The sequence below is a fragment of the Pseudorasbora parva genome, chromosome 7 (genome assembly GCF_024679245.1).
Source record: "Pseudorasbora parva isolate DD20220531a chromosome 7, ASM2467924v1, whole genome shotgun sequence".
NCBI lineage: Eukaryota > Metazoa > Chordata > Actinopteri > Cypriniformes > Gobionidae > Pseudorasbora > Pseudorasbora parva.
The window spans coordinates 37,102,898-37,126,067 of NC_090178.1; the positions used below are offsets into that span (position 1 = coordinate 37,102,898).

The 23,170-nt window shown below is 37.0% G+C and overlaps 1 protein-coding gene across 5 annotated transcripts in view; it reads right to left on the minus strand.

The window, feature by feature from the left end:
• triob (trio Rho guanine nucleotide exchange factor b) overlaps positions 1–23,170 on the minus strand; it is a 209,461-nt gene that overhangs the window by 22,563 nt on the left and 163,728 nt on the right. For all 5 annotated transcript variants that reach the window (XM_067449222.1, XM_067449218.1, XM_067449219.1 and 2 more), the window contains 7 exons: positions 22,723–22,862; positions 22,457–22,556; positions 19,563–19,806; positions 7,522–7,805; positions 5,953–6,123; positions 2,113–2,208; positions 1,881–2,029 (listed from right to left, as the gene is read on the minus strand). In XM_067449222.1, the coding sequence (XP_067305323.1) occupies positions 1,881–2,029; positions 2,113–2,208; positions 5,953–6,123; positions 7,522–7,805; positions 19,563–19,806; positions 22,457–22,556; positions 22,723–22,862 (1,184 nt within the window). The remainder of the gene's footprint in view (positions 1–1,880; positions 2,030–2,112; positions 2,209–5,952; positions 6,124–7,521; positions 7,806–19,562; positions 19,807–22,456; positions 22,557–22,722; positions 22,863–23,170) is intronic.

Sequence of the window (23,170 nt, forward strand, 5' to 3'; positions counted from 1 at the left end):
GTATTCTTGCTTTGTATTACTTACCCAAAACGTGGCACCATACCAAGGAAAAAGGCAGTAACTACAGATTCTCCAAAAGCTATTTTGCCACAACTTGGGCTCTGGGAGTGTTAGATACACTGTATTTGAAATAATTGGAACCATTTGTTTTCCTGAACATGGATATACCAAACCCAAACTAATTTGACCATTTTAGGTCAATATTTTTCACCCTGATCAATATATGTATATTGATGTCTATATATCACAATGTTTCATTGGAATAACTTCAATTAGGTCCATGGCAAAATAATGCATGAATTAGGCATTAATAAATGCCTAAGTAATGACTAACACAATAATAAATTAATAATTTTGCACCCTTAATGAAAATGAAGAAGGAAAAGCCAACACACAAAAACACAGCCTGGCTTCATAAGTTACATTAGGCCTACAATAATAGGATAAACCAGAAGCTTGCAGTCATGCAGAGGGACAACATTTTCATACGTTAATATAATTAAGGGGAATCCAAATATAATTGCTCTGCAGCAGTTTGTTTTTGTTGAAAGAATGGATGCTTACAGTAAAGAGAAAGATGTCAGTTTTGCTCACAACTCGCTACCTTCTCTAAACAGCGGACATAGTCTTCAAACAGCGGCCGCGAAGAGACTGTTTTAAGTTGAACAGACAAAGAATAACTCTTGCACCGATAGCTGTGTTTATGGACAGTTATATTCTATTCTATTCTATTCTATATATTATGTGTGTTCACCATGGAAACAGTAACTTCACTGCGCAGCAACACGGTTATTTTTTGTTAGGTAAAACATAACAAGAATACAGTATTGGATGTTACTGTACTCATGCTTTGTTTTACTAGGGCTTTTTGCAGTTACTGTACAAACGACTACCATTTTTCTCCAAAATGACACACATTTGAGATAAGATGTTTTGTCACATAACAAAGGATGCCTTGAATGTCATGAAAATGATAATAACTCATTTTTAACCAAAAATACAGTTACTGCCTTTTTGTTTTGTAGGGCAGTACTGTAGTAATAACTATAAATTCTGCATAATTACAAGCAATTAGCCCAAAACCAACCCCTATCCCTAACCTTAACACTATAGTAAGCACACGTAGTTACATATTATTACGCAAGACACCATCAAATAACACTCGCAGACACCGTTAAATAAAGTGTAACCCAAATGTTTTAAGCAATAATCCAATTTAGCACTTAAGTTAAACTAGCAACGTCGGAAATATAGCTAATGTTCCTCAATGGTTTGAACTCTATAAAAGAATAATTGTGAAGCTACATATAACTCAACTCAATGTCAAGCATAATAATGCGATACTCAAAGTTCAAACTATAGCTTTGACCCAGTTTGCCGATTCTTTAAAGCAAACACAATGATTTGGAGACAGTGTGCATGATATATTGTAACACATAACCAATATTATAAATCATCCTGTACCTATCTTAAATTAGCTATTGATTAAAATAGCTATTTAACTATTAACTAATTTAAACTCAACAAGCATCCCAAGAAAGTAAGGAGTCATAAAACAAGTCACTCAATAGTTAGTTTTACTTTCTATGATGTATCAAGACGGTACGACTCATTTCTGTCCTAAACTAGTTACTTCTTTCATCTTCTTTTGCTCTTGCGTTTTTGATGTATGTGTCATTCCTGCTTTTTTTAAGGGAAAAAAGAAGAAGAAAAAACCTATATGCTACCATCTGCTGAAAACTTGTTGAGAGATAAAGCCCTAATGTGATTTGTATTCCAAGTCAGTCACTTACAAGGCTACACACAAGAGATTTGATTTTTACACCAAGAGCAATAACAATAAAGATAAAATATTTGAGGAAAATAAGAGGGGGACGCACTGTCGTCTCTTGAGGAAGCCAGTCTTGCGTTCGTCCATCTCATCGATAGGAGAGGAGGAAGACAGGAAGGAGTTATCCGATGGTATGCAGGAAGGGCTACTGCTGTCTCTTTTCTCAACAGGCAGAGAACTGGGCCTGTCCTCCAGACTCTGAGCAACAGAAAAAAATCACTTAGTCGACAATTCAGAGGTATTTAATGTGAAAAGATGGACTTCTCTCTGTGATCTCCTACCATTTTGCTCTTGACGAGTTCCTCAATGGCGCTGACCAGTTCAGCTGCACTCGGAGTCTCTGAACTGCTGGGACGTCCAGACAAACGGGAGGCAGTCTATGCAAAAAAAAAGAAAACAAGCAACAATATTAAGAATCTCACAAAGGTTGGACTATCATAATTGTTATGATTTTCACAAAACAAAAAACAAAACAAAAATGATCAAAATATCTTTTTAGGGATATATCACTTACTCATCAATTGATTATTTATTGGTTGTACATCGAGTGGACTGATACAATGCCCTACCTCTCATTTTTCCCATGAGGACTAATTTATTAAGTGGAGTGACTTCCCTTTTGGGTTATGGTTACATAATTGACCAAATTTCAAGATAATTTGTTTTAATGTATTCATTTATTAATTTATTATCTTCAACGATGCTCACCATTGTAGTGTTCTGACACTGAAGGCGGAAACATTCCAGTCCAAATATGGTAATGAGTGTGGTTTCTGGATCCGCCAGCCAATCAGGGGCTGATCTCAGAGTGGTAGGGACTAATATGGGGGGAACGGAAGTAGGAACTTTGGTTTGGAAGATTTGGGTTGTTTTGGGTAAAGAGTAAGTGCACACATGGCCCTTCACAGAAGGACTTTCACAGGCTTTAACAGTCAGAATGCTACTTAATCTGTGCCTCAAGTTCTGGCAAAGCACAACTGAGGACATGTGCAGTATTCAAATGAATTAATGAACAAGAAGGAACATATGCTGATGAGGTATAAACGTATAAAAAAGATGGAATAGAAGGAAAGAACAGGAGAAAGCTGGAGGAGAGAAGACTACATAGAGAGATAAGGAAACTGAGACAAAACAGAGGCAGAACAGAAATCAACATAATGCTGGAGAACATTAAAGAAACAAAGAGAAAACAGACAGAAGTTAGAAATGCCTGACACTGGTCTTCTTCTAAGCTATCATTACCATAGGTTAAAGTCAATATGAAATGGCATTTGCAACACATTCTACTTTCGTAATGTGAAAAATTTCAATGCGAAATAGAAAATTACCCCTCAACCTAAAGAGCATCTCACTCTATCCCAATGGTAATTATTATTTTTTAAACTCTGCACTATTAAATTAATCGGCATTAAACTACTGCATTAACTATTTGTAAGATAGCCTATTTGACTGTTAGTTAAAGGGGTGGTTGCATGCAATGTCACTTTTTTAACTTTAGTTAGTGTGTAATGTTGCTGCTTGAGCATAAACAGTATCTGCAAAGTTACATCGCTGAAAGTTCAATGCAAACGGAGATATTGTCTTTTAATGTTACGGCAGATTATTACCAACAAAAACGGCTGGTTTAGACTACAACAAGCTTCTTCCTGGGTTGGTGAGATCATAAACCCTTGCTATTAACATAAACACTGCCCCAGATGTGACTTCTGCCCGTAATGGTAAGGGGCGTGGCGTTTCCGGACAACCTATGCTTGGCACTTTAACCAATAAAATTACATGAAACTACATTTGGCCATCTAACCAATTTAAGACCATTGCGTTTTTCGGAGGGATAGGCTTCATAGAAGCAGGAAGCAAACGAGCCGTTCAAAGGACAGTGAAGACAGCGGTGTGGAATAAAGGTAAAAATAAAATAAAATATTAAGACATGTTATTCTGCGCCCCATAAACACAACCAAGCCTAGAAAAAAAACAACAACACAGAACCACCCCTTTAATACTGACTGCACAGCCTAGGTCGTCACCTTTTTTATATAGCACTTTGTACAATAGAGTTTCACGGCAGCTTTACAGTGATAACAGGAAAATGATGCAAACAGAGTTCATTTCAGCTGCAGAACAGCTCAGTCATTAGCCAAGATCTATTTGTGCTGTTTTGTTATTGTCAAAGTGGATATGTGTTAAAAAAAAGTTTGTTGAATCGCTACTGTTGTTTCCATATACACTATATTGCTAAACGTTTTGGGACACTTGCCTTTTCATGCATCTGAACTTTAATGACATCTCATTCTTAATCTGTAGGGTTTAATATGGAGTTGGCCCACCCTATGCACCTATAACAGGTTCAACTCATCTGTAAAGGCTTTTTACAAGGTTTAGGTGTGTGTTCATGGGAATTTTTGACCAATTTTCTAGAAGGGCATTTGTGAGGTCAGACACTGATGTTGGACGAGAAGGCCTGGTTCACAGTCACCGATCTAATTCATCCCAAAGGTGTTCTATTGGTTTGAGGTCAGGACTACAAACCTCTGTGCAAACCAGCAGTCAAGTTCCTCCACACCAACCTTGCTTTGTGCACTGGTGCACAGTTATGTTTGAACAGGAAGGGGCCATCTCCAAACTGTTCCCACAAAGTTGGGAGCATGGAATTGTCCAAAATGTCTTGGTATGCTGAAGCATTAAGGGTTCCTTTCACTGGAACTAAGGGGCCTAGCCCAACCCCTGAAAAACCACCCCACAGCATAATCCCCCCTCCACCAAACTTTAGGTTTGGCACAATGCAGTCAGGCAAGTACCGTTCTCCTGGCAACCACCAAATACAGATTATTCCAGAATGCCAGACAGAGAAGCTTGATTCATCATTTCAGAGAACAAGTCTCCACTACTCTAGAGTCCACTGGCAGCGTGCTACACCACTGCATCTGACCCTTTACATTGCACTTGGTGATGTAAGGCTTGGATGCAGCTGTTTGGCCATGGAAACCCATTCCATGAAGCTCTCTGTGCACTGTTCTTCAGCTGATCTGAAGGGCAAAGTTTCGAGGTCTGTAGCTATTGACTCTGCAGAAAGTTGCCAACTTCTGCTCACTGTGCACCTCAGAATGCGTTAAACCCACACTGTGATTATACGTGGCCTACCACTTATTGGCTGAGTTGCTGTTGTTCCCAATTGCTTCCACTTTGTTATAATATTAGTAGTGAGGAAATTTCCCAAATGGACTTATTTCACAGGTGGCAACCTATCATGCTCCCAAACTTGAATTCACAGAGCTCCTGAGAGCGACCCATTCTTTCACCAATGTTTGTAGAAGCAGTCTGCATGTCTAGTGCTTGATTTTATACACCTTTGTCCATGGAAGTGATTGGAACACCTGCATTTAATGATTTGGAGGGGTGTCCCAATACTTTTGGCAATATAGTGCATCATTTTGTCTTTCGCATTCCAAATATTTGTAAAATGCAGAGAGTAATGAGACTATTGAAATTCGCCAGTTTACTGCTTGCTATTTTCACAGATAATAGGCCTATTACTAAATTAGGAAATATTAAACAGAAGATCAAGGCGAAGTGGGGCTTCTTCTGACAGGACTGTGTGCCACTTTAGATGACGAAGCTCATGAGTTTGTACAGAGCTGCTAAATTGTCCAGTATGCAAAATTTTAGGATCCATAAAAAAAGACAGGTACAGTAAAATGTTCGGTCATGTAACAAAAATATCCCTAAAAAAACCTATTATTCAGTTTAAGTCAGTCTGTGTTTATTCAGTTCCATTGTAAAGATCATCAGTTAATAAATTAGTTAAACTATAAAGCCGTTCTGTAGAAATCAGTGATGTCATCGTCCAGCTCAGTTCAGTTCTCATTTACTTGTGTCCTTAAGCTTGTGCGGTGGAGCAATTTACATTTCATTTTGATGCAAGATGCACTTTTTTTATATGCACTGATAAATCTTGCACAATAAGACCAAGAACATATTTTAAGTTAAGTATGTAACAGAGCCAAATAAAATTTCATGTTGACTTTTTGAAAAACTATTTACTTAGTTTAGTCCAGAATATAATGTTAAATCAAAATGGTTATCAAAAACCATTCATGTTGATTTGGTGAAGCTTTGTCAGCTACCTTGTCCTCCTGGGAGTCCTGATGCAGAAGACTGTGCTGTTGGATGGCCATAGGGGGTGGCAGGGGAACAGAGTCTGGGCCTTCCTCTCCTTCCTCCTCACCACAGCTCTGCATCCCTGAGGAGGAAGACTTAGACAGAGTGCCACTGCTCAATCCCTCATTTCTCATCCTCTGTGAGGGCAGAAGAAATAGAGAAACAGAAAGAAAGAAATACACATTGTTAAGCTATGAAACAGCTCGACAGCTGTGGCAAATTTTCATACCAAAATATCTCCAGCGGAAGCACTGCACTGTATTTATAACTGCTCTACACTGGAACCCACAAGACATAAATAACACTTAGAGAGTTACAAATCATACAGCGCAACACTTAAAAGCAGACAGTATGCTACACTTACTTCTGCCTTCATTGACATTTCAAATGCATTTACCAGGATAGGAGTGGCAGCTAGCAAACTACCATAGACATTTACGTGTCCGCCAGCTGTTTTAACCATTTCACTGTTGCAATAGGGCTCTTTTTAAAAAAGTAAATAATTTTATAGATATACAATTGAATATACCATTCAAAAGTGTGGGGTCTGTAAGAATGTCTTTATGTTTTTGAAAGTCTCTTAGGCTTATCAACCCTGCATTTATTTGATAAAAAAACAATACAGTGGAAAGAGTAATATTGTGGAATATCATTACAATTTAAAATAACTCATTTTTCACCAGAGTTCAGTTCTCGCTATTAACTAGTTTTTTTATTAGCATGCATATTACTAGGATGTTGGCTGTTTATTAGTACTTATAAGGCATATTAATGCATTATTCTGCATGAATGTATTCTACATCCCTTAATCCTACCCAATATCTAAACTTAAACGCTACAAAAAATACCTTACTAACTATTAATAAGCAGATTAAGAGTTTACCGAGGTAAAAGTCATAGTTAACAGTGAATATGTGTTCTCCACGCTAAAGTGTCACCAATATTTTAAAATGAGATGGCAAAGGTACATTTTTAGTAGCCATTACTTCAGTCTTCAGTGTCTTGACCCTTCAAAAATCCTGCTGATTTGGTGCTCAATTAACATTTCTTATTATCATTTCTTTTGGAAATTTTTCCAGGATTTTTTGTTAAATAGAAAAACCTATATATATATGAATAAAAAGCTAAAACCCTCCCAAATGATGTTTAATGCATATATATATATATATATATATATATATATATATATATATATATATATATATATATGTGTGTGTGTGTGTGTGTGTGTGTGTGTGTGTGTGTGTGTGTGTGTATATATATATATATGCGTATATATATATATATATATATATATATATATATATATATTATCATTAGACATTTTCAAGCATTAATGTTTTAAATTAACAACAAAATAACTAATCTTACTGTCCCCAGACTTTCGAATGATATACATTAATGCATACATACAATTATAATACATTGATTGACACACAATTTAATGCAGTTTTTTTTAGCTGATTGCACTCGGCTAATACACCTGACAAAAGTAATGGGTTTGTGTGTATTACATTGGTTTTATGCTCACAAACCTCCTCTATGGTCTCATCTTGTGGCGTAGCGGCACTCTCATCCGAGTCTTTCTGTGAGCCGGCTTCCGCGTTCTTGCGAACATCTCGACTCTTCTTGTGCTTGTGTGCGAGTTTCTTTACGTGGCCGTCTGCTTTGCCGCTGCTGAGCCGTCTGACAGGACTGGTCAGCCACTTGCGCAGAGTATTTCCGGGCCGTTTGGGTCCAGGAGAGCTCTGCAAATGACCCGGCTGCAGCGTGGCACTGCCCGAAAGTCCTCCTTCATTACTGGAGACTGAGAGCGTGTCTTCAAAGAAAGAAAGAGAGAGAGCGAGAACATTAGCTATTTACTTTGGGTCCACTTACACGACACCATTTTCAAGCAAAATACACAGTATACGGTTCTTAGTAATTTCTCAAAACAGAACTACTGCAATGTCATTATACCACAGTATTATAATTATATAATAACTAAAATGAAAATGTATATTTCAAAAGTCAGATTTGACTATCAGTTGTTAATTATTCTGGGGTTTACTGCGAGGTTTAAGAGTGTGAGTGGGTTTTTTTCCACTACAATGTGATGTAAATCATAGCTCAACTTTTCACTTCAGAGTGGTTTCTGTTTTCAGCCCTCTTCAAAACTGAAACTGCCTTCTGCTCCTCAGAGAGTATGTCATTACATAAAGCTTGCATAAGATATTCTTTTTAAGTCTATTGATGTGCAGAAAGCCTCTGATGAATGGTCTTCAGGGGAGGAGTGGAAAAATCAAGAGATAATAAATACATCTTTATTGATTGTCACTGTAAAAATACATGGACAGTCTATAACTCCCCACTGACTTGGGCTGAATAACGACCCTATTGTCTTCTGTAGAGCTACTTATAGCTGAACTGAACTGATTTGAAAATGTTTTAGTTTTACACAGTTACTGATCTGAACTGAATCAACACTGAACTGACTTGAGCTGAATGATGACACATATTGTCTTTGTAGAGTTGTTTTACAGCAATTTTCATCATTGATTATTTCCCTGTTTATTGCAGTATCTGTATTGTATAAAGTGATATGAATAAAGACGACCTAACTTGACTCTTTCACATGTTGTAATAAGAATTCTCAGCTGTCAGTCTCAATAGTTTGTGCCCGTACTGTGGACAGTATATTCAAGTAGCTGACCCTTGTCTGACCTGTCTGTCATAGTTCACACTCTGTGTATTTATACACACGCACACGCACACACACACACACACACACGCGCGCGCGCGCACACGCGCACACACACCTGGTAAACAAAGTCCAAACACTTCTATGTCAGCAATGAACTTCTGAATGTCCCTGAAATCATTTTATTAATGATGTCCGTAGATTAATCATTGTGAACCGACTGATTGTAATTGCTCATTTAGACTGATTCACAAAGAATAGAGAGTTTATTTGATTAAAATCTCTCAATGTGGCTCTGGCCAAGAGAAGTGTCCAATTAGACTAATTTTAAACTGTCTGACTGACATGTAAAGTGCGCACACACACACACACACACACACACACACACACACACACACACACACACACACACACACACACACACACACACACACACACACACACACACACACACACACACACACACACACAAAATTACCAGTGTGGACATACAAAATGAACTTTGAACTGGTTGTTAACTGTTGTGTTTATCTACACTGACACAAAGCACACAATTTAGATTATAAAAGTAAGAAAAGCGTCTTTTGCAGTTGTATTAGATACATTATTTGAGTGTGTTGAAAGTTATGTTATAATGCTACTCTGTGCATTTGCTACTTCGAGATACTTAAAACGAGATTCAAACAATAAGACCAACTATGTTGAGCTATATAACAATGATTCGTTTTCTGTAAATGAATGTGTCCACACAGTTGCTCACCTATTCTAATAAAACACATAATATATTAAAGTGTCTTCTTAAGGTATTTCCATTGTTTCTTCAAAACAAAACTGAAAATCGAGAAATTGATATGCGATGCACGAACATGGGCTGTGTCCTGCTTAAAATTGCTTATTTCTCTGGATATAAACATCCTTGAAAACATTTGGGATAATGTAAGTACACAAGTCCAGAACATTGTTCAAGAAATTTTTTGGATATTTTAATCCAAAAATCTTACATATTGTGCCTTTAAATAAATCAAATAACACAGACATGTTGGTTTTTCCCATGTCCACAACATACATTTTGGTAACACTTTATTATACAGTGTCCTTGTTACATATGTTACACGTATTTACCATTGTTATAACAGTAAATCATGTATAATTTCATGCAACAAACCCTCAACCAAACCCTAACCCTACAGTAAATACATGTGGGTAATCATTATTACTCAGTACTTAAATATATAAATGCACTGTAACACGGGCACCTTAAAATAAATGCTGTTGGTGTTGTTCCTACAGTAGATACTGTATATCAGTGGTGAATGTGGTTTCCTGTTCCGTTACACATTCATTCCTCCTGCACTGTGTCGTTAAATTCACACCTGAACAAACCATGCCTTCAGTGCCACAGAAATGAGCCTGTAGAGGACACTATGCATTTGTCTGACTGTCTCCTCGTCTTCTTAGGAACCTTACAGTGATTTGTACATCATACCAGGTATAAATCATATACTGTATATACATTCAACTTTTTGAAGAACTATTTTTAAGAAACGTTCCGTCCCAACTGAGGTAAAGTGGGTGTGATATCACATGCTTGTGGTGCGTCAGTTTTCATACTCATGCAGCCTCTCACTTCAAGGACTGATGGGTAATATTTAGACAGACCCAGTCTGTTTCTCTGAGAGCCTCTTATGTCTGAATGAATAATAAAGGCTCTCTAACAAACACATGCACAGCTTTCACAATGTTTTGCTGCATATGCCTGACAATCTTTATTACAGGGATAGATAATGAAACGTATGCACGCACACACTCACACACATAAAAAGATAGAAGACTAGGGGTAATCAAACAATTGGTTGTTTAGCAAAAGAAAGAAATTAATTTATGTTTGGAACAACTTGAGGGTGAGTAAATGATGACAGCATCATCATTACTATCCTTTTAAAGGTAAAGAGAATTCACAAACAAGCAGAGTCCTGACCCAGAGCACATAAACACGAACATGACATCTAAATCAAACAGCCTATGAACAAAAAAAAAACTAATATAAACACCATTGTGAATTTATATTCCTATTTTGGGCAATGACAAATGACAGTCCACGGTAAAAAAAAAAGGGGGGAAAAATGTAGTCGTTGTTGAAACCCTCACTCTAAAAAATGCTGGGTTAAAAACAACCCAAGTTAGGTTGAAAATGGACAAACCCAGAAATTGGGTTGTTTGAACCCAGTGAATGGACTCATTCAAACAACCCAATTTCTAGGTTTGTCAGTTTTCAACCTGATTTGGGTTGTTTTTAACCCAGCATTTTTAGAGTTGTGAAAAAAATTCAACATTGTCTGTTAATATATCGAAATCTTCTTCCATTGCGATGTCCTGTTCGCCTAAATATGTTTAGATCTTCACAGTGAAAGGTAACACTTCCCAAATTTCTGTGTAAACAATGAGAGACGTACACGCGCGAGAGATCCACTTCCGGCGCTTTCCGCGCTTGCACAGACTAAAGCCAGAACGCGCAATATTCGATGCACTGGGGGTAAGCAAATAAACATCACATTTTCATTTTTGGGTGAAGTAACCCTTTAATAGAAGGTTGAGAAGGACACTCTGATTGCCTTATTGTACGTTATGCCCAAAACACACCCGACTCATCAAGATACTAGGTACAACCCTTTTTGACCACAGTTTTTTCCGTCGTTAAACTAGCAAAAAGTGGATTCGGACACACACTAAGTGCACCTGCGCCATGCGCTTCAGACTATGCACTCAGACTCTCCTAATATTTTAATAATAATTACAAAATAATAAAATAAAGCATATATTGTTACCTTTTGAAACTTGGGAGGGTTCAATAACTGTCCTGGTCAGAGCTCATTTCTCCAGTACATTTAGCAGCTCATTTGCGCAATCTCAACCATATCCTCAAAACTATAATTTTTGACGCCTTCAACGCTGACAGCTTCTTCACCAGATCAAGCATCAAATTGACATTATTATTTGATTCCTTACAGTATTTTCTCTGCAGTAAACCACTGATATATTTCAAGTTTTGCTGATGATACTTATGTATTCTATTGTTTTATGCCTGCTGTAACGTCATCATTGTGTGTCAGACATTGCCACCTGTCCTTGAGGAATTAGGGTGCACAATATATAGATTAAATTATTGTTGACCTTTTAGACATTTTACAAAAAAAATTAATAAATAGAAAACAGAGATTATTTTATATGGAGCCCCTGAAGGGACATGGTGAAGAAGAAAAATATGAGATTAATTGACAATGGTTTTGTGTTCTCTCACAAAAGTTTTGCTTTCCCCTGATAAGTTTTGCGTTCGCTATGTATATATATATATATATATATATATATATATATATATATATATATATATATATATATATATATATATATATATATATATATATATATATATATATATATATATATATATATATATATATATATAAAGCCATGCAATTTTGATTTTTCAAATATTAATGAGAATTTATTAATGACAATATTATTGATCATATTTTTCAGTATTGATAATAAATTTGTAAAAATATCATTTTATGATAAAATACTAAATGTTTCTTTTTTTATTAAATTATTTTAATAATAATGATTTTTCTTTATTCATTATCAATACAGTACAGTTTTAATACTTTATTTTTGAATTTACACCTCCAAAACATCATAGAAGAGTTTTTCCTTGTCAATTCATAGTATAGCATTTAATGCATATCTGTATAAAAATAATAATAATAATAATAATAAAAAAGCATAACATTTCCATGAAAGTGACATTGTGATAACTGAATTAATATTAAGAACGTCCAATAGACACAGGAACATCTCTAAAACTAGCAGACTACAACACCGAACAGACACAAAAAGTTCAGTTAAATAAATAATCAATGACCAAGCTTTACCTTTTAAGATGCCACATAATGTACATTATTGATAAATACCTTCAGTTTAAATCTCATCTCATTTCAATGTATTTAAATCAGACAATAACAAATACTATTTCTTCATGTAGTTTCTGTAACAATAATTCTGTAATCAACTGTTGTGATCCTTAAAATAAACCTGCATATCTTAACTTCCTAAATAAGTTAAATAAGCTACGTTTCGACCTCTGCATTCATTTCTGATAGTGTTGTTGCCCTGCGAGGCACGTACCCAAATCCAGCAACCAATACTTGCAGTTCTCTGAGCGTCCTGAAGCTGAACCCATGTGACAGAGTGGCCTGACTGATAAAAATGAGTGTATTCCATGTGCCATACCAAGAGGTGATCTGGACGGACTACACTAACTCCTCTAAACTGAAAGGATTTTATCACATAATGCTGAGAAGAGAGTGATGGCAATGAAAGAAAGGGAGGGAGAGAGAGAGAGAGAGAGAGAGCGAAGGGGGGATGGAGAAAGAGGGAGGTTTGGTGTTCCATGCACAGCTGTGACTAAGTTATGCTCAGAATGAGAGCGAGGGAGGAAGGGAAAACCGGATGAGAAGACTCAAAGCTCAAAGAGAGGAAAGAGGTGTAACCTGCAATCCTTTAATATGAAAGATGTGATTCTGAAGCACTCAAAATGAGACTGTTTCACCCTTTTTACTCATTTTCTAATCGAGGGAATCTTAAAAAGAACATATCCAGGTCATATTTGATTTATTTTAGATGCTGAACACCCCCCCCCCTTTTTTTTTTCATGTTTTTTTTTTTATTCCCCTTTTTGTTCCCAAATTCTTGTCCAGATTCTTATTGCATTTATATGTTATAGTATTAACGTCCTGCATGGCCTGGGAATCTACAGTAACTACAGAATAAATTTTGATATGATGTATAAATACTTTATATTTTAAATCACATATTAATTAGAATGTGATTTTCTTAAATTAAACATTATCGCCAAACCTGTATGTATTTTCCATGATTTTATAAGACTGCACTGCAAATAACACATTTTGTGATTATATTATTTTAGCCTAAGAAATACTTGCTAATAATCCATAATGTAGTGGATTATTAGCAAGTGCATCTATTAGTTCCAATATCTAATAATACCTAATAAGGTTGTATAAGCTTTTTCATAAGTCATGGAAAGTGACTTTTGATATATTATTCCTCTTGACAGGCTTTGTAAGAGGCACTCAGTTAGATGACTGAAATCTCAACAATAATAAAAAAATAATTTTGTTTATTTGTTATTGAACATAACGGTGTTTCAGGTCTTTTAGATGAAAATTCCATGTGGATGGCATTCAGTTAAACAACATCAGTAGTCAAGCTTTGACCTGTTCGAACATTTTCAGCATTTTTTTATTGGGAGCAGTAATAATACATTCCAGCGGTAAATGGCAGTTTTAAAGAGTACAGTAGGGCAATATCAGGCCACAGCATGAAAATGGAGTAAACTATACAAACAACTGCCTCTATATCACCTACACAAATGGCAGCCTCTCTTACAGGCTGCACCGGAGCGGGTGGCTACAAAGATCTCCCTGTTTAAGCGTCTTTGGCTGCTTAACAGTAGCTGGTCTGTGGCCAGTCGAACTGCTTCCTTTGCTACACACACACTCTCTCTCTCTCTTACGCATATGCAGATCCGTAGCTGCTTATGCCAGAACTAATCAAAATTCTGCTGAGGATTCTGCTCTGGTGATTTTAAAAGGTAGATTTTTTTTTGCCCCTCCGGACACTTTGCATCACACCAGCTGCCTTAAAATATACCTTGAATATTTCAGCTAACAAAATGGTCAGGGCAGCACTTTGAAGAGGTTGAATACACTGGTCATCATGAGTTATGATGGTTCCTATTTCCAATTCTATAAATACTAATTTGTCCTTGCTGTAAGAGAACCGGCTGTTTGACATTTCCCATGACCTCTGCCAAAGGAAAGGTGCGTGTATGGTAATGATGTCATAAAAATGGACTTAAATGACACAGGTATGAGACCTCGTAACTTATAATGTAGCTACAAAAAGATAAATGAATTGCATCTAACTAATTAGTTCCAATTAGCCTATAGAAATGTTGACGCACCCTAGTGGCAGCAAATCTAATTTGCAGCCAGTGTAGTCTAGCAACTCTCCGTTGCCGTGTGAGCTGGAAAAACCAAACTCTGGTCAGGCCAATCACATCGTGTTTAGAGTCGGTGGGCGGGCTTAACATAATGAAGGCAGAGTTGCCGTGGTTCCGCGTGCTATTTGAAAACAAAGAAGCTGGCGAACAAAATCAGCTTTGGCTGCTAATCTGGAAGACTTGTTGCTAAGCTTTTCTTTAATAAAAGAACGGCACTGAAATCATCTTTAAAGGTCCACTGAAATCAAAATTAAAGTTTTTTTATCTTTTAGTATGACTGTGTTAAGGGGGTCGCACACCGGACGCGGAGCTCGGCGGCGTGCCACGTCTTTAAAATTCGAACACATTGTTTTCAATGAGTGTACGCACACCGGTGGCGGCATTCGGCGCCTGTCCGCGGCGACTCAGGAAGTTGTTCTAAATCCTGCCGCGCCACAGAGCGCCATTTCAAGGCTTTATATTAAAAGTATATTATCGTTAAGGTATACTGATTTCACCCTTTGCTACAAGACACATTTGTTTTACATTCTGAGTTCAACAGCTTGAATAAAGTCTAAACATATTTTGGGGAAATGTATAATAAACGTAGCCTTTTAAAATCCTTTGAATGTGCGTGTCCGGTGTGCGATACCTGAGACGCTGCGCGGCGCGCCGCCGAGCTCCGCGTCCGGTGTGCGACCCCCTTTAGCCTTAAAGTTATGAATAAGCTGGAATGTTCCAAAACTATGACAAAATTTGCATTTAGGAGATATAAGCATTCAAAATGTACAGTCTCCCATTTCCGCTAAAACGAATCTCAGATTTTGGCGACATCATCGCAGACTTCACTTTCTCGTTAAATCTTCTGTCCAATTAAAATGCTCTCTAGAATCTAAAGCCCGCCCCCTACAATGCTGAAGCTGAAATCGGTCAGTTAACACACATTTACTCATTTCTACATGGTGAAAGGCACATAGCACACTATATATGTGATAGGAAACGATTCAGTGTAAATATACTTTCATTTGAGGCAAATAAAATCTGTTTTCACGTTAGTTTCACGCACCGCAGCCGCGCACACTCCCCAGCGGCTCTGGTCTAAATTTAGACTACAGACACGAGAGTGCAGCGCGGATCATATGCGCAAGTCGGCGCAGACAACAAACATATCGACCCATTTGAATTCTGCACACAATGCTTCATTACAAAACGATATGGAGGAGATTATGATGGTAAACAGTGTTTCTGCTTTACAAAACAGAGAGAGAAGGTCCGCTCATGCGCTCTAGTCAAACTGTATATTAACAAAACGCTATTGGCTGTTTCAAAAAAGGGGAGGAGCTGCTAACAGCTGAAGCCGTTTCAGGGGAAATTACGTCAACACATTGAATAATGTGCCGCGTTTCAAGGCACGTCAGTGGGCCTTTAAGAAAGGAAGATGTGTTCTGGGGTTTGCCGCCCGGATACAGCGAAAGTTTAATCTATCAACTAGCTACGCTTCACCTTCTTTGTTCCTCGGGTTGGTTGTAGCGCTATCCTATCAGACAGACAGACAGACAGACAGACAGACAGACAGACAGACAGATAGATAGACAGACAGGTAGGTAGGTAGGTAGGTAGGTAGGTAGGTAGGTAGGTAGGTAGGTAGGTAGGTAGATAGATAGATAGATAGATAGATAGATAGATAGATAGATAGATAGATAGATAGATAGATAGATAGATAGATAGATAGATAGATAGATAGATAGATAGATAGATAGATAGATAGATAGATAGATAGATAGATAGATAGATAGATAGATAGATAGATAGATAGATAGATAGTTGAGATTTGAGCAGCATTTTCTAACTACATAAAGAGGTAAAAATAAGTCTATTTCAGTAACTTCCCAGAATTCTCCAAACTGAGCACCACACCCTGCACACACTAATGATCTTCTCTCAAATGCTGCCCAGTCATCCTTGTGTGGGTGACCTCAAAAATCTTTGCCTGGTGACCCTCTTAGTTTTACCACATGCTCTTCCTTTGTAATCATTTCTTTGTCACAAATCATGGTCCATTCAGAGTTTTCAAAAGCAGTGACTAACCACCATGAATTCCCTGTTACACATCTTTGATCATGAGGAACTGGCAAACTGCAGCTGATGTACTGAATATCTTTAAATACGACACAAAAAATGTAAATGGATCCTATGTTCTTAATAAATGTTCTTGTTCTTACGGTTAAGAAAAGAAGTGACAGAAAAATAACCTTTCCACTGTTTCTATAGTTTCAATTTATCCAAGGCCACATGGGCAGGAACAAAAAAACAAACATATTATTCAATATATAACAGCTAACCATGTCAAATACCAACAGATAAAATCAAGTCAAGTATTTCCAGACATTTTTTTTTTCTTTTCGTAATGTCACATTGCAAATGTTACTACATGTTGCAAATATTTTAAAAGTATGAATTACGGTAAAAATAAAGAAACCACACCAGTTGAAATGACATATAATGTTTAAAGGTTGGTAAGATTTTTTTTTAATTTTTTTGAAAGAAGTCTCGTATGCTCACCAAGGCTGCATTTATTTGATCAAAAAACTGTAAAATTGTAATATAATAATTACAATTTGAAATAACTGTTTTCTATTTTAATATTTTTTTTAATGTATTGTGTTCCAGATTTTTAACAGCCATTACTTTACAGTTTTTAAATGTCATATGATACTATAGAAATCATGTTAATATTCTGTTTTGGTGACCAAAAATGTCTTCTTATCAATGTTTAAGGATTCTTTGATAAAACTAACATATTTTTTTTAGAAACTTAAACAGTATTTATTTGATATACAATATATATATATATATATATATATATATATATATATATATATATATATATATATATATATATATATATATATATATATATATATATATATATATATATATATATATATATATATGAAATATTTTTTTTATTTTCTATATATATATATATATATATATATATATATATATATATATTGGAATAAATATTTTTACTATCCCTATTGATCAAATTAATGTGTCCTTGCTGAACAAAATTATTTAAACTTTTAAACGGTTGTATATGTATTGTTTACAAAATGGCTGGTTTTAAATACATAATCAAAATCACAAGATCACATGAACTGTCCTGTGTAGATGGATTACTTCCTAGCAGGGAAATCCCCTGCAGCCTGGCAACCCTGCTCATCACCTGACACAACCCATCACCATGGTTACTGCTTGCACAACACACTTCAACCCTAATAAGAAAGAGCAAAGCTGGACTGCAATTAAAATTTTATTTGGGTTCAGGGTGAATCAAGAGCAGACACTCACACCTGTACACAGCTTTGATCCATCCCTCCTGAGGTAAAACACACAATATCTGGCACCCACATTAGGATAAACAGATTCTCTACACAGTTAATCCTGTCAATCCTGTACACGGCTAGAAATCTGTATCCTTCATAATTTAAGACACATTTTTGTAGAAATCGCCAATATAAAATTGACCCACGAAATAAGTTTAATAAATAAAAAAAATCGGTATCCTTTCATACTACCAAACAGAGTAAAAAGCTGAGATTCCTATCGAGTCAAAGGTGGCTACCTAACAACTCGTACACAAAGGCCCAGATGGAAAGTGTTGACGTGTCTTCAATTAATCCCTCAAGCATTTACACAGAAACTCTTCCCACGACTGCACTATGCCAGAGTTGTCAAAAACTCGAAACACTGACACACACAAGCTGTGCAGCCTCTGTGAAGTGTGAACCTAAATAAGCCCCAATCTAAATCCTCATCCAGATCTGACCCCTACGGAGCCCCGCACATGACACACAGAAAAAACGAATAGGCTAGATTGTGCGCACAATTTATAAATCGAAGTAACAACTTAGTAAAATGTGCATATGATTTACTTTTTTGTTGTTGCATGTCATGTGCGGAGCTCCATAGATCCCATATCAAAGTACGTTTCCCAAAAGCATCATTAGCCAACAAATGTTTGCAAGCTCCAGTGTTACCAACAAAATGCAATGCTTCATTGTTTCCCAAAACCAGACTTCAAACAAACATTCAAAAACAGCATCGCAAACTTGCATGGTTGGAATTACAGCACTTGACCTATGGTTAGAAGCATAGCTTCTTGTTAGTAGTATGACATGTGGATTTAAATAGATCATGCTCTTGGACACAATAAGCTAACATGTAACACATTACATATCCTCCAATCCCTTTAAATATCAATGTTTCAATCTACAGTATATGCTTTAGAGTGTCAAAAATCCGTTTTTGAACAATGTGTATGTGCATAAGGGAACCCAGGGGTATGAGCAATGACTCAAACATCAATAAAATACATGGAATAAGTAGTAGTAATCATTAAACAACACATGTTCATTTCTGTGACTAGTTAATTTCTTCAATGATGCACAATACTATGAAAGTTAAAGAGATAATTCACCAACAAAACTACATTTTGACATCACACACTCAAGTTGTTCACAAAAGAAGATATTTTGAAGAATGTTGGTAAACAGACAGTTGACGGCAGCCATTGACTTCCATAGGTTGTCTGTCTGGTTACCAACATTCTTCAAAATATCTTCTTTTGTGTTCAGCAGAAGAAAGAAACTAATACATGGAACAATATGAGATTGAGTAAAATGCTTATTTTATGGGAAATGCAACCCAGCATGACCCCCCCCCCCCCCCACACACACACAAACAACAACAAAAATCTGACTTTAAATACATTTACAGTCCAATCAAATCTAACTTAACGCAATCTACAGAAAACAGGAAAGCCATCTTACCTTTATGATTGAAAATTCCCTCCATCTCCATACTGCTGCGGGAATGGGCGATGCAAAGCATGGAACTGGGAACCAGGCCCTCCTGGGCGGGTGAGCGGTCGGTAGTGCGAACCAGACACCAGTCGGGCTTGTCGTGGGGCCGTTCTAACAGCTCCACCGTCTGACCTCTACGTACAGTCAACTCCGATCCACTACTTGCCATGAAATCGTGGATGACCACCGTCAACTCCGAGCCACCGGACAACTGTGGAGGAAAGCATAAGTGTTAAAATAAAAAATAATCACAAAGTGACCTAAGAAAGTAGACAAGTCTAAAGTCAGGACGAACGTACCCACTGGTAATGTGGCATCGCCAATGAGCTCAAAAGTTGAGCCACTGATCCTGAACCTTTAAACGCCATGTTTATATCAAAACAATACCTCCTAGCACGTCCTTATGCATTAAGCATCACACAGAATGTTTTGAGCCGAAAACCCCTAAATGCGACAATGCCATATCCTTCAATCTAGAAGACAGAATGACCTTGTGTTCCTTTTTTCGTATCAAATTGAACCTCCTCTACAGTTCATCTACAGCTCAAGCCTTCAGGACTCCAGTGAGGTAAAGTGGCAGGCGTTTGAAGGCTGCTGACACATCCTCGCATTGCCACGGAGATGGAATCAGTCTGAAGGAGTGACGCCTGGCAGGAGGAAGAGAGAGGAGGCAGAGACGGACACAATGTGCCAAGATTTAAAGGAGCAGGAGGCAAATTAATGCTTATTAGAAGTGACGTGCAGGAACTCGTCCGTTTCTGGGAGCCTCACCTTTTCACCTCGTGGTGAACTGAGAGGGCTCTGTGTGCATTAAGACGGTTAAAACAGTGAGCCTTTGTGAGGGGTCGTCAGGGTACATGAGTGAATTTGGTGACAGCGAGATACTCTTTACGTGTTTGCGTATGTCACAAAGAGACATGGATGAGGCCGACATGGAAATGGAGACAGAGAAAGCCGGTGCATCCATGTTTAGATTCAAGCGAGTATCATCACGTAACGTGTGTTGCTGTAGGAGGCTCGCAAAACATATCAGTGACAAAAGCATGCACATGTGTGAGGGCGAGTGAGAGGAGAGCTCTGACTGTGAGTGGGAAGATGAGCGTCTGTGCTGTTAAATCCAAAGCAACCAAAGCAACGTTCCCCAGTGAGGAACCTTCATTACGTCTGCTGATAATCAGGTTAAAGAAATGCTGGAACTACTGGACGCCACTGCGTCCGAAGTTCTTCTATGGTTGATTCAATTAGGAGACCTTTTCTGTTCCCTTTAATATTAAATGCTCTGATCTTAAGAAGTTTACAAATTATGCTTTCAGTTAATTTAGTGTGTTGCTTTTTTATGAAAAAAAGATTATATTTGCTCATGAGAGTCATTTTTGCCACAACTGCAGTGACAGAAATGTAATTCATTTTAAGATGTTTAATGATCATGTGAAACTTTGTCACTTTAAGTGTCATTATACTGCACATTAATTTAAGATTTTTTATACAGAAAAAAATCCTGCATTTAAATGATCTAATTAAAAATCCACACCATCACACATCATCACCATTATTCCAAAATCTACCTGATCAAGGTAATGGTTAGATTTTTATTCCAGAGCATGTGAAACATTTTAACATTTAAGAAACATAGTGAAAGTGGCCTTATTTGAATAATCTCTCATATGTGGCCATTGTCCCTAAAATCTAATGCCTGGAATAAACTATTCTTTGCAAAATTATGTTGTACACAGACCAGTGTGGTGCAGTCTATTGATGAATGAAGCAAATGTTTTTTTGTTTTGTTTTTGCTAAGATACATTTGACTGAATTTCCAGCAGCTCTATTATCTCGGAAAAAGAACATATTCAAAAACATAAACAAGATTTTGTTCTTAAAATCTTTGAATCAGATCAAGATGCAGCAATGAAGAACTTCAACTGAATGTTCATCCATTGCCAATGCCATTTATAGATTATAGCTGCAAGCAGCAATAATGGGGCCAACCACATACATTATATAAACATACTTGTTTTGTCATTGAACCCTTGGCAATGATTGTAGGATAAGGGGCTACAAATATATGTAAAACTAACTTTTCCCCATAAGGTTGTGCTGTCATAAAATTTTTGTGGTGCTATCAGGACTTTGCGACAATGATACCTGGAAAATTGTGTCAGAATTACAAATGGTTGCAGAGATATAAAGCACATTATGAATCAGTGCTAAAGCATGAGTTGAGTTGAACATCAGAAATCCATTTACTTTCTTTTGTAAAGATTGGACTGCAGATGATCAGAACAAGCTTTGGTGAAGATCAGATAAACGTTGTGGGCACTGCATTGGTTTGCAAATCTGTTCAAGATGGCAAAATATAAAGCTTATAAATGGTCATAGTGTTCCACAAGCACAATGAATTAAAGAGCTATTTCTTTCAAAAATGAACCACAAACTCAATACTTCCATTCATCTTCAGAATACAATTGAAGATATTTTTAATATGTTCTTTATATGTGTTCTGAATATGAACAGAAGCCTTATGGGTTTGGAACAACATAAATTATGATGAACGTTTCATTTTTGGGCGAACTACCTCTTTAAGAACTTGATTTTAGACTTGATTTAGAAGTTATATGTTTTATTACCGTGGTCTTTGAATGTGATCGGACAAAAAAGGGTTTTTGAAGCACATCGGCAAGTTAAAGTTGGTAAACCCATCAAACTTGTTTTTTAGGGTAAGGCTAAAACATTCAGTACAGACATTAAACCATTCTCATTGTCTGAACATTCTGCAGGTCTAAACATGCCACCAAAACACCAGAGCTGAACATCAGGTATAGCATGGCACTTTTAGACTAAGGTCGACAGATTTTCACACTCACCTTGTCACTGTCCAGTGTGTTCTGGGAGGTGCGGGAGGCGATGGAGATGGTGTCTGGCTGACTGCTCGCATCACCCTGACTGTCAAGGTCCTCTCCATCCCTGTTATTCAATACGATACACATCAGTTGAACATGCAAATTGACCAAAGAAAAGCTTTTCCATATTAATATGCATAAAATGAATTTCTTCAGCTGGAACGTATTCTAAGTTCCAGAGATCCATACACACTTATCAGGCAATGGATTGATGCGATTAGCTGACATACCGTTTGCCCTTGTGTTTGGTTGCAGTGGCTTTGGGAATGTGGATTGGCTCCTTGAGTGCCCCCCGTAAATGGATGGTACGCTCTTGGATAACTTCACGTACATGTTTGATCCAATCCTGTTTGTTTTCAATGCAGGAAGCCTAGAGGTGCATTGAATACAGCAAAACATTAACAAACTTCTATTAACACAACAGACATAAATAACTAGTCAAACCCTGTCTAAATCTGTTTAATTAGTTCTAATCTTTTATCAAAATATAATAACTTGATATGCTTCTAAATGTACTTTCCTTTTAAATTACAAATCCCTCGTATTCCCTATTTTTCAACCGATCATCGCCTCCAACCACCTGTCGTAGATACTCAATCATGATTCAATCTGTTCTCAAAGGATAAAATAAATTCCCATCCTACATTTCACTTGGGAATATGTCAGATTACTGACGTA